At 40.8% G+C, this 15059-nt stretch overlaps 1 protein-coding gene across 5 annotated transcripts in view; it reads right to left on the bottom strand.

The window, feature by feature from the left end:
• LOC124069728 (cadherin-24) overlaps positions 1 to 15059 on the bottom strand; it is a 133229-nt gene that overhangs the window by 67229 nt on the left and 50941 nt on the right. For 3 of the 5 annotated variants that reach the window (XM_046409132.1, XM_046409133.1, XM_046409134.1), the window contains exon 4: positions 2573 to 2867. In XM_046409132.1, the coding sequence (XP_046265088.1) occupies positions 2573 to 2867 (295 nt within the window). Of the gene's footprint in view, positions 1 to 2572; positions 2868 to 5388; positions 5529 to 5595; positions 5754 to 15059 lie in introns of those variants that run through there. The other 2 variants (XM_046409136.1, XM_046409135.1) reach the window with 2 other exon arrangements.

The raw sequence follows: 15059 nt of genomic DNA, 5'->3' as shown, positions 1-15059 counted from the left end.
TAAGTTCTGCGAAGTTGTTCTGATATTAGGTGCAGTGTTCTAACTCCACGTTTAGTCATAAACTCTCTTAACATAAAATATCCATTAAAGGGTTCACTTTGATGAAGGCTAAATAGCTGTGCAGAAAATTGTAATACACTGTGAATGGAATCCTAGTAGTTATATTATGGCGGTGCTGCCTGAATTGTGTAATGACTGTATAGCTGTAGCTGTCAAAACTTCATACCGAAAACATCTACAGCTTGGTCATTCTATTTCAAATATTAGTTCGTGTCCCACTTTAAATGCTTCTCATAATAGGTGCTTACATTTCCGTTCATCTAAATGTTTAAAAATAGAGTCCATTACTGGTTTAATTAAGCAGCTAATAATTGATATTTTGTGTTTTACAATATTTCACCTTGAAAACCACGTAGCCTTGCATAAAAACTACCAAACCTGTTGAATAAAATACCGTCAGACAGCCGATCCCGTGAGACAAAGCTAATAAAACAGTGTCTAGCTGTGCTTCATTCTGATTAAACAGCCAATCAGTAAAACGCTACTGTCTTGATTCATACACAGAACGTGGATTCAATAACACGATGAATAAAGAAAGTTCTTGTGCCAGCTATTAAGACTTTTTTTTATCATTGTTCCGCATTGTTACTCAATCACGGCGGAGAAAGGGCATAAAAGATGAGATGAATAAATGTGTGTGACATGTGATAAAGATTCAAGGCCGAATTTGCTCCGACAGTCAAACGAGCAACATGGAAACCTCCCCAAATCCAGGACTGTAATTATGGTACCTCATGTTCGGCTTTGCACAAAGGTTACCTGGTCCAGCTATAATAACAGCACCTCTATGTTCTCTCCTGGTCTAAGGATTAAAAGTAATCGTCTTTTGATCATGAAAAATGTAAAACTATTCTCTGGTGTCTGGAGTGCAGATGGCATTGCAATAGCATTTTGTTCATGTTTTAACTGTGGCAAAGAGGCAACAAATTGGGTTTCTGCAGACTGCTGAACAAGTCCGATCACAGCAGAAAGTACAGATAATCATATTATGGAACAGCTTTGAGCAGCTTTCCTTAAAAGTGGTGGGCACACGGTTCAGAAAAAAGTGTGTTCTGTACTATGGGTAACGTAAGTGAGTGAAAAATGACATAATATGATTAAAAAAACTATGGTGTGAGTACAATAAGGACAATATCTTACAAAACTGAAACATTAAATAATTTAATACATTTTTAAACTTGACTCATTATTAGGAAAGAATTTCATTGTTTTTATTTTCAGGTTAATATTGTTCATTATTATTTCAACACAGCTTAAGTTCTTTTTCATTTCATCATGGAATTTCTTTGAATGACACTTTTACACTTTTTTACTGACACTTTTGTTTTATTTGAGAACTTTTACTGCCTCACGGAACTACCTTACAACAAGCTACACCATATAGACAAAAGTACTGGGGCACACCTCTTCATTATTCATTTCAAATGTGGGTGAGGCTGTTTTTCAGGGATTGGATTTGCCCCTTACTTGCATTCAAGGGAAATCTTAATCTTAATGCCTCATCATACCAAGACATTTTGGACAATGCCATACTTTCAAAAATATGGCTACAGTTTTGGGAAGACCCTTTCCTATTCCAGCATGACTGTTCCCCAGTGCACAAAGCAAAGTCCATAAAGACATGGTTGGATGAGTTTGGTGTGGAAGAATTTGACTGGCCCACACAGAGACCTGACCTCAACCCCATCAAACACCTTTGGGATGAACTGGAACGAAGATTGCGAGTCAGGTTTTTTTTGTCCAGCAGCAGTGTCTGACCTACCAAATGCTCTACTGCATGAATGAGCAAAAGTTCCCACAGAAACACTCCAAAACCTTATGGAAACCCTTACCAGAAGAGTGAAAGCTGTTATAACTACAAAGCTGTTCATGCATTTAGAATGCGATGTCATGTACATGTCAAGTGTCCCAATAATTTTGCCCATATAGTGTAGTTAGATCTATTTGGCCCCAACAATTAGCTTTGTCCAAAATTACTCAACAGTAAAAACACTGAATTAACCATCCAGCTGCCGATGCTAACAGTGGCTAATAAATCACAACTCCCAATCCAACCGATCTGTTTGGCTGGCTAGTTCACTAACATGTGTTGTCTTGGTAAGCTATAGAAAAGGAAACATTACTCAGTTTCAGTAGTGGCCTCTAGTTGTCTGATTTACATTAATTTAGCATTTTATTGCTCTAGCTAACAAGAGCTAACTGGCTACATTTTGGAAACAATTGTTAAGCCTACTAAAAGACTGATGGCACATGATTGGCTGAAAGGTGAGAGAGCAAGCAGAGGAGCGCCCGTCGGCTCCAATGCGTGCAAGTCCACGGGATGCTCAGCTGGGATAAGGGCGAAACGAAATTCCATTCGTCGCAACACTGACCACAGTTCAACTGTCAAGAAACTGCCATGATGAAATCAAAAGTGTCATTGAACAAGTGTGGGAAGGGGACATTATGTCCTCTTCCTGGTCTTCAATAAATTCTAAACCCACCCCACCACTTTCCACCCAACTCCCAGTACCTATATTTGCCATCTCAGGTACGGTGGCGATGTAGGGGCCTTCATCAAAGACAGGCGGGTTGTCGTTGATGTCCTGCACCCGAATTATGAACTGTGACGAGGGCTCCAGGGCACGGTCAGTCTGCCTGTCGGTAGCCGTGGCTATGAGACGGTACTCGTCCTTCTCTTCACGGTCCAGTGGCTTGGTGACGTGGATGTTACCAGTCTTCTCATCTATCACAAAGACCGAGCCCGCACCCTCGCCTCGCAGGACATACTTAGTGCGTCCATCATTCCTGTCCATGTCGGTGTGGAGCTAGGAAAGAGAGGATGGAAAGAGGGATAAAGAGAGGGGAAAAGTCATGGGAAAAAAAGAGAAAAATGAAAACAGTGACAAAAAACAAAAAAGAGGAAACAGCAGTCGGAAGGATGTAGTAAGAAGAAAAATGGTAGAGAAGAAAGACAAGAGTAAACACCAGTTAAAAATTAAGTTTGCTTGTTTGAGACAGGCAGTGAAGACAAAACAAGCAGATTATCTTCTGCATGCCTCCAGGATATAATGAATTTAAACAGAGGTGAACAAAAGAATTACGCACAATACCTCCTACTCCCTCTCTCTCACATACACACTTTCCTCCCATTGCACTTTCTCATCTCTCTATTCCTGCAGTACGAGCAGTTATGAAGCAGGATCTCCTTAATCTCAAAGATATCCAGAACACATACTCTCCTGCTCACTCTTAAAGCTTCTTTTCACTTCACCCAGCAGCTGTGGATGGCAAGAGCTTACTAGTCTGTGCACATGCAGTGCCTTGGCTAATGAAAGCACCAAATCAAAGGTATAATGAACAGTAGACCAATCAATTTTCCCTAACTACTATGTGTGTATGAAGGAGAGTGGAGGGGTGCATGGCGGTGGGGCACGCTGTATCGATCACAGGCCCTATGTTGAGCTTTATTGGATCAGCGCCTGGCAGAATGGCAAAGCAGCAGAGTAACCAGTGTCCTCTCATGCAGGGAGAGGTAATATCAGGGAAGACTCCACACTGCCCTCTGTCCTCAATGAGAAAGATGCACCAGTGGGATGTGCCCAGCAAATCAAGATTCAATCTCATTACCGTGCATCTACGTGGATTGAATAACAACTGTGATTTTAAAAAGGGTGCTAAATTAGCCCCCCCACTCACAAAAGAGTGTGACACTGTGTCTTTAGATGGAGAGAAGAGCATAGAGCAGGCTGGGGAGGGGAAGAGGGTTTAGCTCAGGAAAGCATTGTTGCGTGGCAACAGCTAAGCACATTAGCAAAATGAAATGAGAATGGATACTGTGAATCGAAATGTTCATTTACTTTGAGGATCGGCATTTTTCAAGGGGAAATAGCATGGATACACCAGCTTTCCAGGGGGTAAACAATGAGTACGGATGTTGACAAGGTTGTTTATAACTAAGAAGGCAAACATCAAGTTCAGACTGTCTGAAAGTTGAAAGCCAAAATTGTGTGAACAATTTGGCATGACGTCAAAAGTTAAACACACTTCACCTTCAAAAGATCCTTTCATTTAAATGACAGTGTAAATTGGCAAATCTGAAATCTCTCTAGCCAACACAGAGACTGCTGTGTGCGAGCAGAATGCACTAAGGAGACTTTACATCCATTCACCCCGAAATGTAACTGAATGGGTGATTTGATCAGCCACTACTAGCATTAGCATGTTTACGCTAGCCCTGCTTCTGAAGTGTGATCATAACTACAATGACCATGTGTTAAAGTGTTACCTCACCTGGAATCTTTTAAAGTATATATCAAACACTCACCCCTGTACCTTTTAAATTAGCTATGAAAACTTTGTAGTTTATTTGTTCATAAAATGGCTATTAATAGCTGGGATTCATGGTGCTCTTAAATGATAAAAGATGATAAAAGTCAATCAAACCATCCACAAAAAAATCTCATAACTACTCCTCCAAAGTGTCTGCTGTCTAGCCATAAGGACCATCATGCGTGGCTCATATGAGCAGGTGCATGTATGCACCATTCCCAAGAAGTTACTCCAAAATATCTCAATCACTCCCTGATGGCTTGCAGCCTCCAACTCCAAACATGAACATGAGCCAAAATTAAAACTCAAAGTACACGTTAAATTAATCTTTCCCAAAGATGGTTTCTGTCCTTTTTGGTAGTTATCACACTGACATTTGTTCAAGTGTTCAGATAAGTTTGGTTTTAAATAGTTATAGTTCAAATGGGTGCATGGGGGCATGCCACTCTTCCACCCTCATTAGTGCTACTTCTCTATTGTCAGTATAGAGAATTTAGCAAAGGAAGTTATGTATTTTTGGTAAAACATCCTGAGCATTAAGACTCAGGGCTGAAGACTGAATAATGCAGAGGTTCTTTGAAAATATCCTTTTGACATTTGGATATTTTTCCAAGTGTGAAGACTAAATAGTCCAATTTTGAACAGTGAATCATTTTAATGTATCATTACATAACTTCTGAAGACAGAAATGTCATTGCAACAGCGTATTAGGTTATTTTCAATGCCTGTCAGTACAAACACGCTGTCATAGACTTTTTTTCACAGCAGATGCTTGGCATGACTGTGCATAGCATGAAATGGTACCAATAACATTAATTATGGCGCTGCTCTATTCACATGTACCAGTAAGTCATGACAAAGAGCCACCATGCACAACACCAGAACCCTGAAAATGAAGAAGCTAAATGGAATTCAGTAGCTGGCAATTTATTATCATTATTATTATCATAGTATTAGTATTATTTAGATTGTGCTGGGACAAGTTAAAATATATGTTGTGAAAAGTTTTCTCCCTACCTGACATAAAGTTCCTGTCCAGCAGCTGTCCCCAGCTCTTAATACATTCCTCAGTCAGATGATGAGTACCTGTCTGCACACCTGCTCCTCATTTCCTTAAATCATCCACCCTTTATGTTGATCTGCCCACAATCAGTGACTGATTTTAACTGTCTGCCTATTCTGTAAGTTCTGAAACATTAACTAGTATTGAAGTAAACCTTTTACCTGCTTTTTATTCCATTCCCATGCAGCATCTACCAGATCTGGAACAAGGCGTTATATTTATTGCACAATTAAGACCTGGCCATGTAGATTCAAATAATAATTCAAAGACAGACTGCGCTGATACATGGCATCCCCATGGATCTCACACTCAGCTCCAATGTGTCTGTGCACCATTTACAGTTAAAGTAAACAAATGGCCTTCCCATGGATGTCCTACGGGCATCCCCGGTAACCTATACAAATCTGACAGAAGCAATGTAGCAGCCGTTCAGACAAACTGGTGTATGCCACAGTTTTACTTTATATCAAAATGACAGTAACAATGTGCAATCACTGCAGGGTGAGTAACACAGCATGAGCTTAACTGTCTGAAATACCTTACCCATCACTATCTAAAGAAAAATCTAGGTCTGCTACAGGCTATTTTGATCAGTTTTTGTCCCTCTAATATGTATAGAGTAGGGTTATGCTTGTGGTGTTTGCACATATGTAGATTCTACATGTAATTTTTAGCTATGTTTTTTTTTTTTTTTTTTGATTATTACATAGCACAGTTCAGTAGTATAAGCTGCTGTCTATCTGAGGTCCAGACATTTGCTTTGCTCCATCACCTGTGCACCTGCAGGTTTACAGGTTTTTATACAATATGAAACTGTGTATTAGTACAGCAAAGGTCAAACAAATTCAGTGAAAAGTGTTTACATTTTGACTTACACTGAGTTTAGGCCTGCTCTCATTCTCCATCTTCTGTGGAGGCCAACCGGGGCCAATTGGCCAAAACACTCGGCTGGTCAGGACCACCACGGGAGCCTGGTTCCTTACTCTCTTTAACGAAGAGCCATTAACAATCAAAGTCTTAACGGCCCTGCAGCTTAACGAGGGGACTTAACGAGCTTCTTAATGAAGCCCCGGCCATCATTACCACAGAGAGCAGTGGCAGTGCTGATTGAAAGCACTGCTCAGAGTCATTCTGGAGCATGAGAGCCCAGCCTAAGGAAACTAAATCCATTTAAGGCTGACCTCTCACCCTTATCTTTTCCTCTAAGATTAATAGGAAAGTACAATAAGGAAAATGCACTTAACTAGCTATAATGGCTATGGATATTTTATGTCTGTAGAGGTGGCATAGCTTTGGAATATCTTTCAGCCACCTTTCACTGTGCAAAAATATCCAAACAACACAAGCGACTATCACCATATTTCACATCCGCTTAACTTGAATAATATGACATCTCATAACTCCTGAATTTCATATCCCCCTGATATACCATCAAATATATCAGGAGCCAAACAATATGAAGCCACTGGCCACAAAAGCCAAATTTACTGATGTGTCACCTCTGCTTTGAGAGTGATTTCAGCTTGATAAGCTGCCATTTCCATTTTCCCTGGTGCCAGTTGTGTATGCAACACCCAGCCTCCCCAGACTCCTAAATCTCTTCAATTACTTATATTATCATAAGGTAATATGCTTATACTCATATACTCAATTTCACATTTTTGCAATAACCATAAATCATGAAGTGAAGAGGAAAGCTACTCTTTGCCAACATCTAAATCACTCAAATAACTAATATTCCATATACACAATTTCACATTTCTGCTGCACAATAAATCATAAAAACACCAGGAAAATGTGTTTTTTTTTCCACAGCTGTGCATTAGCCTAATGAATGTGAACGTTTTCCCCCACAAATTCAGCATTTGTTTGTGTGTGTGGTTGCTATGCTTGTGTGAAGCTGAAAGAGAGGTGAGGTTACAGTGGCAGGAAAAATGACAAACTGTGAAAAATCTGCTGGCAGTTCACATGAAACACCATACAGCGCCACCACTGAGCCCTGCGATTGGCAGAAAGGTTCAACTCCCCAAACACATCAGGAGGAGTTTGCAAGGGCGAAAGGCGGGTGTGAGAATATCCCCCAGTCTCCTCTGCAAGCCTGTGGAGGAGGGCAAGTTATTCATCTTATGTGTGGCAACTTCAAAAGAACATGAGGCCTCGAGGACAACTGCGAAGCCCCACCGGCCAGTCAAATTCCCCAACAAGGCTGGGTGGAGGTATCGCCAGGGGCTGGGACTGAGCCAGCTCTTTCGTATCAGCCAGGGAGTGTCAAGCAGGACCGAGGGGAAAGGGTCAGCCAACCGATTTGGAGCAGGCCCACCAATTCAGAGAAATGTCGGAAGAAACAGGCAGATCAGGGAAAAACGGCAGCGAAATTAATTTGGGACAGGGCCCATATGAGTTCAGAGAACCTGTTTGAAATGAAACTGTGCCTTGTGGCCAGCCTACCTACCACTGAGATATCATTACTTTTGCTCAGGGGTATGTGTAAGTGTTTGTGTGTGCATTTGTGTGAATATGTTTCGATACTATATATGAGCAGTTTAACAGGTGATTGTGTGCGTGTTGGCCACAGTAACTTTAAAGAAAGAGGTGTAATGACTCTGAGTCTCCTTTCTGCCCTGGCTGAACTTCCACTTGGCACAGCTATTGCACAGTGTGGACAAGAAGCCAAGGCGTGACTAAAAATGTGTGTGTGTGTGTGTGTGTGTGTGTGTGTGTGTGTGTGTGTGTGTGTGTGTGTGTGTGTGTGTGTGTATCTGGCTGAGTACTTTGTGTGTGCATGTGAGTGCCAGCAGCATCTGACCTGGAGAGAGAAGAAACAGCTGAAAGCAAGCCAAGATGTCTGGGGTGGTTAACAGAGCACAGCACAAAGCTGAGGCCAACATCTACACTGCGACTAATAATTAAAGTCAACTTGGCTGAGTGTGATCAGATCTGCCATCATCAGATGTCTTAGCTCTCTCTCCCATCTGGAGAGCAATGCACCCCCATCTGGGACTCAGAAGAGTGAAGTATAATACACACACATAGGCGAAACCAGTGTGTGGACACAGCAACAGTAGACTTGTGTGACGTCTCACGAATTCAAAGGGTGGGACTAATTGCAGCAGTACAGTTATTTGGTTGATTGAGTTGAGTTGAGTCTCAATCTTATGTTTCACTTTTAAAAAAGCAAGAACTCCACAGAATTATCATAATTATATCTTTTCTTTCTCAAAAATGAAAAAGTGTTTCCACTATCTCAACTTCGCCTCCATTCTAACATTAACGTGTGAATAGAACAAAATAATTTTCATCTACCCACCAAATGGTACCTCTGAGGTGATATAAGAGGCACTTCATTTCGCAGGTTCAAGTTTATGAATAATTTTAAGCTGAACAAGACATTTCCATTATTTTGTACTAATTTGGGAAAAAATGTGACTTTAGTAAACATGCTTTCATGATGACTTATTTATTTTTAGATAAGCTAACAGTTATTTGAATTATTTAACTGGAACTACACCAAATCAGCACTGCAGTTTCTGTTTCTTATAGTTTTTGCCAAGTCATGTGGATATTTCCAGGAAATGTAGTGGAAATTACGATTGCAAATTAGCCACAATAAAACATCCTAAAAAGTTGTTCTTAAACCAAGAGCTACTAAATCCATGGTTTTAGTAGCTCTTAGCACCCCAACATACACACACACACACACACACACACACACAATTCTCTAAACAATAAACATAAAGATGGACTGATATCAAATGATGTTTGATGCTGTAGCAGACTGAATATGTGACTGTCACATAATCAGGCATTTTTGGATACTCAGCTCAGCTCAGGTGGGATCTAATAATTTGCATACAGTCACGAATAATTCACTGATTATATCAAAGGCGATAAATCATAATTTCATATGGTCAGAGTTTTGGCTTGTATTGTCACTGTTGGACAAAATACACAAGTAATCCAGTTATCTTTGGTCAAACTCAGAGTAAACAAGGCAAACGGTGAAAGTTAAGACCAAGATTGTCCATCATGTACCATCACAGTAGTGCACAGTTTTCCAGCGCAGTGAAGGATCTATTTCCAACATGTTACGTGTGAATAATCAAAATAGGATGGATCATGTTATCATGTTATGTTGTCTTATTTACATCTTGCCTGATGATTTGGCTGCTTGTTTCTTGCCCTCAGACTTGTCAGACTTCTACTGATTATTTTAGAGTATAATTTTATTATAATAGATAGAACTAATGCCAAAACTACCTCTAACTACCTCTATGTGAATTCCAGTAAGGACCATAATTGTCATGATATGAAAATATTCCCTAGCCTAAAACAAACCATTATAACCGCATAAAAACATAACAGCAGCCATAAAAAGTATGCAAATAAAGTTCCTCACAGGTGTGACACACACATGCCTTGGCATGCATACACATTTGCATGATCTCATTCAACTGCTCTACTCTCATCTGCAATCAGTGCAGACACACATAACAAAAACACCTTCCAATTATGCAGAGGCATGCAAACATGAACCGCCCCCCCCCTCCACTGCAGACACAGAGGCAGAAACCAGCCAGCATCTGAGGAGCACTTGTGACTTCAAAGAACAGACCTTTGTACTATGACAACTTTTAAATTCCATCTGAACTTTCAATAAAAGCCATTCTCGGAGCGAATGTGTATGAGTGTGTGTGGGGGAAGGGGGGATTCCCTTTTGTTCTCCGCTCATAGCAAAATGTCAGACCGTATTGAAAACAGTCTCCTCCCGCTCCTTGTCTGTTTGTCTTATAGCAAGACACGGCTTAAATATGTCGGGAGCAGTAGGAGTTAATTGTTTAGCATTGATTTACTATTGATTCAGCCCTGAAGTTTGGTTGGCGTTGATTGCCTCTTTAATTCAGTTGTGGTGTGGACATGTTGCCCAGTTCTCCTTTGATCTAATTCAGTCTGTCTCTGGAGGGCACACTGTGTGGCCCTCTGCTTCGGTGTACACACACACACACACACACACATACACACAAAGCCTACAAAATCTCTCTCTGTCACACTTAGACACACTTCCTCCCACTCACGCACTTCCTAACAGAACATTCATTATTCATCATTATTAGATTTTTCCTTTAGCACCATAAGCTGTTCAGTGCATCTCACCACTGTTCCCTTCTTCCGCAATATATTATTCAGGACAAAACTGTGCTTTTAGTCTCAGAGTATGCAAATCCTACTTTTGATTATCATAATCAGCTGACATATGAGAAGGCTCGCGCGAGTCTGTGTGGCGGCTCGTCAGGTGATTGTTTGTGTTTTATTGCTTCAGTGCTCCACTCTGGTGTTGTAGGTCTACACTTCCCATCATATTTTTAGCCGAGGGAGACGAGCATGGAAAAGGCCACTGGAGACTTAACTCACTGCTGTACATTTAAAGGGCAAATCGCCCACATATATGCCACAGCGTGCCACTGCCGAGAGGAATGGCTTTTACAACTGGGAACCAAACGTCCGTGTGTGTTTACATGTGTGTAAAGTGATGTGTAATTCTGAGGGAATCTCAAGCACTGTTTGCTATCTTTTTCATTACTCTGTTATTAGTATTGAGTGTTTGTGAAAAAGGTGCATGATTGATTTTTTCTGACAGAAATGTAAAACCAGGATGTGTAAATAGACAAAGCACCACAATTATACTGTAATTATATTTTCTGATATGTACTTAAAAAATGTGTTAAACTGTTGTAAAACATATGTAGATAAATGCGTACCCTTGCACATGATCACATTTTTAATGAAATGCATAGAGTGCTTTATCTGTGTGATTGCAGTTGAATTATCTCAGCATGTGTGTGCCTCTCACAATGCGTTAAAAGATTAACCTGCATGTGTGCATCTGTCAGCAAGCTGAAGAGAAGATTCCCTCCTCTCCCAACCTCCTCCTCTTCCTCCCACTCCTTCAAGTGTGTCGCCTGCTCTCATCAGGTGCCACCTATCACCCATTCACCCCCCCACCCCCAGCCTCCCGCTCACCTCGTCCTGACCCTGCTCTCTTCTTCTGACTTCCCTTCATTGTGCACCTCCTCCCTGAACCTTCTTTCTTTCTCTTGCATGGACTCTGCTACTCAAACCAGCTAATAAATAATCTTAACAAATATATCAAAATAATGATGTTTTTCTAACAATGCAAGAGACAATTAAAGCTGCTGTTATTCCTATTTTATATTAACAATAAATAAAGTGCTTCATCAGCTTTCTGCTCATGGCTTTTGTTTTAAACTGTTTCTACTCTTGGTTCATTCTCATTGTTCTCTTCAGCCTTGTTTTGAGCTTCAGCAGGAAGCTGTGTTCAACAGAAAAGCTCATTCAGTTTTACAAGAAACTGCCAGTACAGAAACAGACTAGCTGGTGAAAACAGAGGAGCATACAGCAGCTTAAAGAGACTGATATTTTGCTCAAGAAACCCAAAAAGAGGAAAAGAGAGGAATTTTAGATTTACATTGCAATCAGAAACATAACTGCAAATTGAATGATAATGTTGTTATGTGTAAGCGATACTCAGTTTAGAAAATAATAACCAAAGGAGCAAATATAATTGGCTGATTCAGTCTTAAAAGAAATTAAGTTTTCATGATCCAAATTTTAAAAATCGCCTAACTATTTAGCTAATATTAGCATAACAGCTTGCTAAACACGAGCTTGTTAGCATTACTAATATACAGTAAGCATGTCAGAACGACGTCCACTATTTTTACATTGAACCACTGTTGTTTTACTTTTCCAAAAACAAGCTTTGGACCTCATCTTTTATCTGTCTTATAATTTAGTTTTCATGAGAGTCTCATGGCACTGCTAACATGACGGTAGACCGGGCTGAAAAAGTGAAATTTGGCTGTATTTCAGAAGCTTGTTATCTAATTGAGTTGTTGAGTGTCTGTGTCTGTGTCTGTGTCTGTGTCTGTGTCTGTGTCTGTGTCGTTCTGTAAATGGGTCCTCAACTTTATGTAAGAATGTTTAGAGACACAAAGACCTGGACTCAGCGCCCAAAAATCTGATTCAAGTTCATTTGATTAGATTTAATCAAACAAACCAGAGTATTATGACTAATATGTAACATGTTATGTGACTTCAAGGGCAAATCATATTTTAAGTAAATTTCATGTTTTAAGAGTAGATTTTTTTTTTTTTTAACCATATTCAGATTTCCATATTTCCTGCCTTTCGGAAATTTGTCCAAGAATACTGAAGCTCAAAGCTCAGAAGCCTACCCAACAACCCAGTTTACCACAGCATTAATGTTAACAGGGGAATACTCCACACTGATCAAAGCAAATATTTTGATATTGATAATGTGTTGATATTTTGGGTAATACTGAAGCTAAGATTGATTTAAAATTAAAACCAGAAAACACACAGCTGTCATATTCCACAAAACTCATCCACTGGTAGCTCACTGGTGTTCAACAGTGATGACTGACTGGCCAGATCTTGTGATTAGCTGCAGCAATCTGCCTGAGGGTGAGTTGTGTCACCTTTCAGCTCTTGCCTTCACTCTCCTCTTTCACTTTCTCTCTTTCTCTCCCTCCTTCCCTTTTTCTGACATGTGACTCCTTCTTTAGCCTCCTCTGCCCTCCTCTCTCCAATGCCCTCTGCTCCCTGACTCACGGGCTCCTTCAGGGCCGCAGGGAGAAGTGAAGTGCACGATCCAGGCCAGCGCATAAATATTAGCTCAAGGTCATGGTCACAGAGCTCACACTGGGCTATGCATAAATTCTGTTCATGCATGGCCTCTTCACTTCACATATTCCCTATGTCACTGAACTGCGCCCTGGCTAAACACACAGTATTTTTCACCACTGACATGTCTAACCTGGCAGACTTACCCTCGAGCGATAAGCCAGAGCTAACTTTCAATTTGTGCTTTACTTCATGTTATTACATTACCTTAAGCCGTTAAGGTTACACATGTACCAGCCCACAGTTCCAGGGTTATCATATGCATTTTTATGTTAGGATAGAAATGGCGTAAATGTATCCTAAGCAGTTCATATACTCTCATAGATAAAATACTGCCACTCTCGCATCCGGGAGAACCAGGCTTTAAATTCAGATGCTCGCTTTGCTGATTTGTTCGACATTATCCTGAGATGAAACGTAGGCTATAAAGAGAGAAAGGAGATTGGAAGTAAAGGAGAGAAAGGCAGGCTGTGTTTCCTTTGAATTCTATCTTTAATAGACTCCACAGTTTCTCCTCTTTTCTTCTTATTCTCTTCCCCTCGTAGCCTTGTTCCCTCAGTCATGCCGTTTATTATTTTCTCTATGTGATCGTGTACCCACTCAGCACAGAGACACATTTGAATGTGGCCTCCACGGGGGTTTGCAATAAAATGATATTTAGCTGCTCTCTCCATTCTCTCACTCTCTTTCCCCTTCTCTCTTGTATTTTCCTCTGTGTAAACCCTGCACGTCCCTGCGCTGATGCCCTGGATTCCCAGCTGCCTCCTTTCATAACCCTCTCTTTTCCTCTCCTGTCTGTCTTTCTCCAGCTCGCTTCGGGCCTCGACAGGCTGTGAGGTCAGCCTTAAAAACGTGTGTGATCCCTCACTCCGTCCTCTTCTCTCTTTTTCCTTAAACTGCCTCACACCTACTTCCTCTCCGCCAGTTGTAAGCCATTAACCTTTCCTCACTTTCCACCACTCTCACTTTTTTTTTTCACTACCCGTCTGCTCTGTATATCTGCATGCCATTAAAGCTGCCCTTGCTGTACTGTACGTCCCCTTTCTTACTTAACCTCTCTCTGTTCTCTCTGCGGTTTCACCCCCTTTCCTCTGCATCATCCCTTCTTTGTCCTGCATGGTAATCTCACTCTCCTCTGTCTTGTTATCTTCACCTCTCCTCACTCCTTCCAACACTGTAGTCACTCTCTAATTGCTGTCTCACCCCTGCTGTGCTTGGACCTGGAGGCTAAATGATTTCTACAGGGAGAGTAAGAGTGGAAGCAGGCAGAAACACAGGGCTCTTTGCAAAAAGACTTTTTTTTTATCATTATTGATGAGTTCCTTGTAAGAAGGTGTTAGTGTTGGCCCTCTTAATGGCACCATCATACACTCTTCTCGTTTTTATATTTTATGTGTGAGTAACTCCATGCCTTTCTCCTTGCATGTAGTGTTTTTACCTCCGTTAGACACATCAGTAGAATATTTTTGTGCACATTTTTTTCTGTATGCTCAAGGATCTCTCACTGTTGTGGTGATTCACAAATTTTGAAAAACAATTTTATTGAGTGCTGTGTTTTATTCTGTCATTGCTGACTTCTCACCCCAGCAGAGGCCACAAGTGATTAAAAACTGCTTCAGATTACTGACTGGCAGGTCGCTGTTAAATGATAAATCCAGTGTGCTCTCCAAGGTGCTGAAATACCATACACATTGTGATCGGAACTTCTCTCCATTCCTTCCATGGATCTGACCTGCTTCTCTCCTGTCTATAGTTTGTAAACTGTATAAGGGTCCATTACAGGTCATCGCAATCTCTGCCATGAGCCACTGGCTCTGTGCCAGAGAATCGTGTTTTATTTGCAGAAACAAGAAGGCATAAGCAATAGCTTTCCTGTATGTGTCAGCATACACATTGCTGTATG

This window comes from Scatophagus argus, chromosome 13 (genome assembly GCF_020382885.2).
Source record: "Scatophagus argus isolate fScaArg1 chromosome 13, fScaArg1.pri, whole genome shotgun sequence".
In the NCBI taxonomy this organism is placed as follows: domain Eukaryota; kingdom Metazoa; phylum Chordata; class Actinopteri; family Scatophagidae; genus Scatophagus; species Scatophagus argus.
Note: the sequence above shows the minus strand (reverse complement) of the source record. Positions and strands in the feature narration are given on the sequence as shown.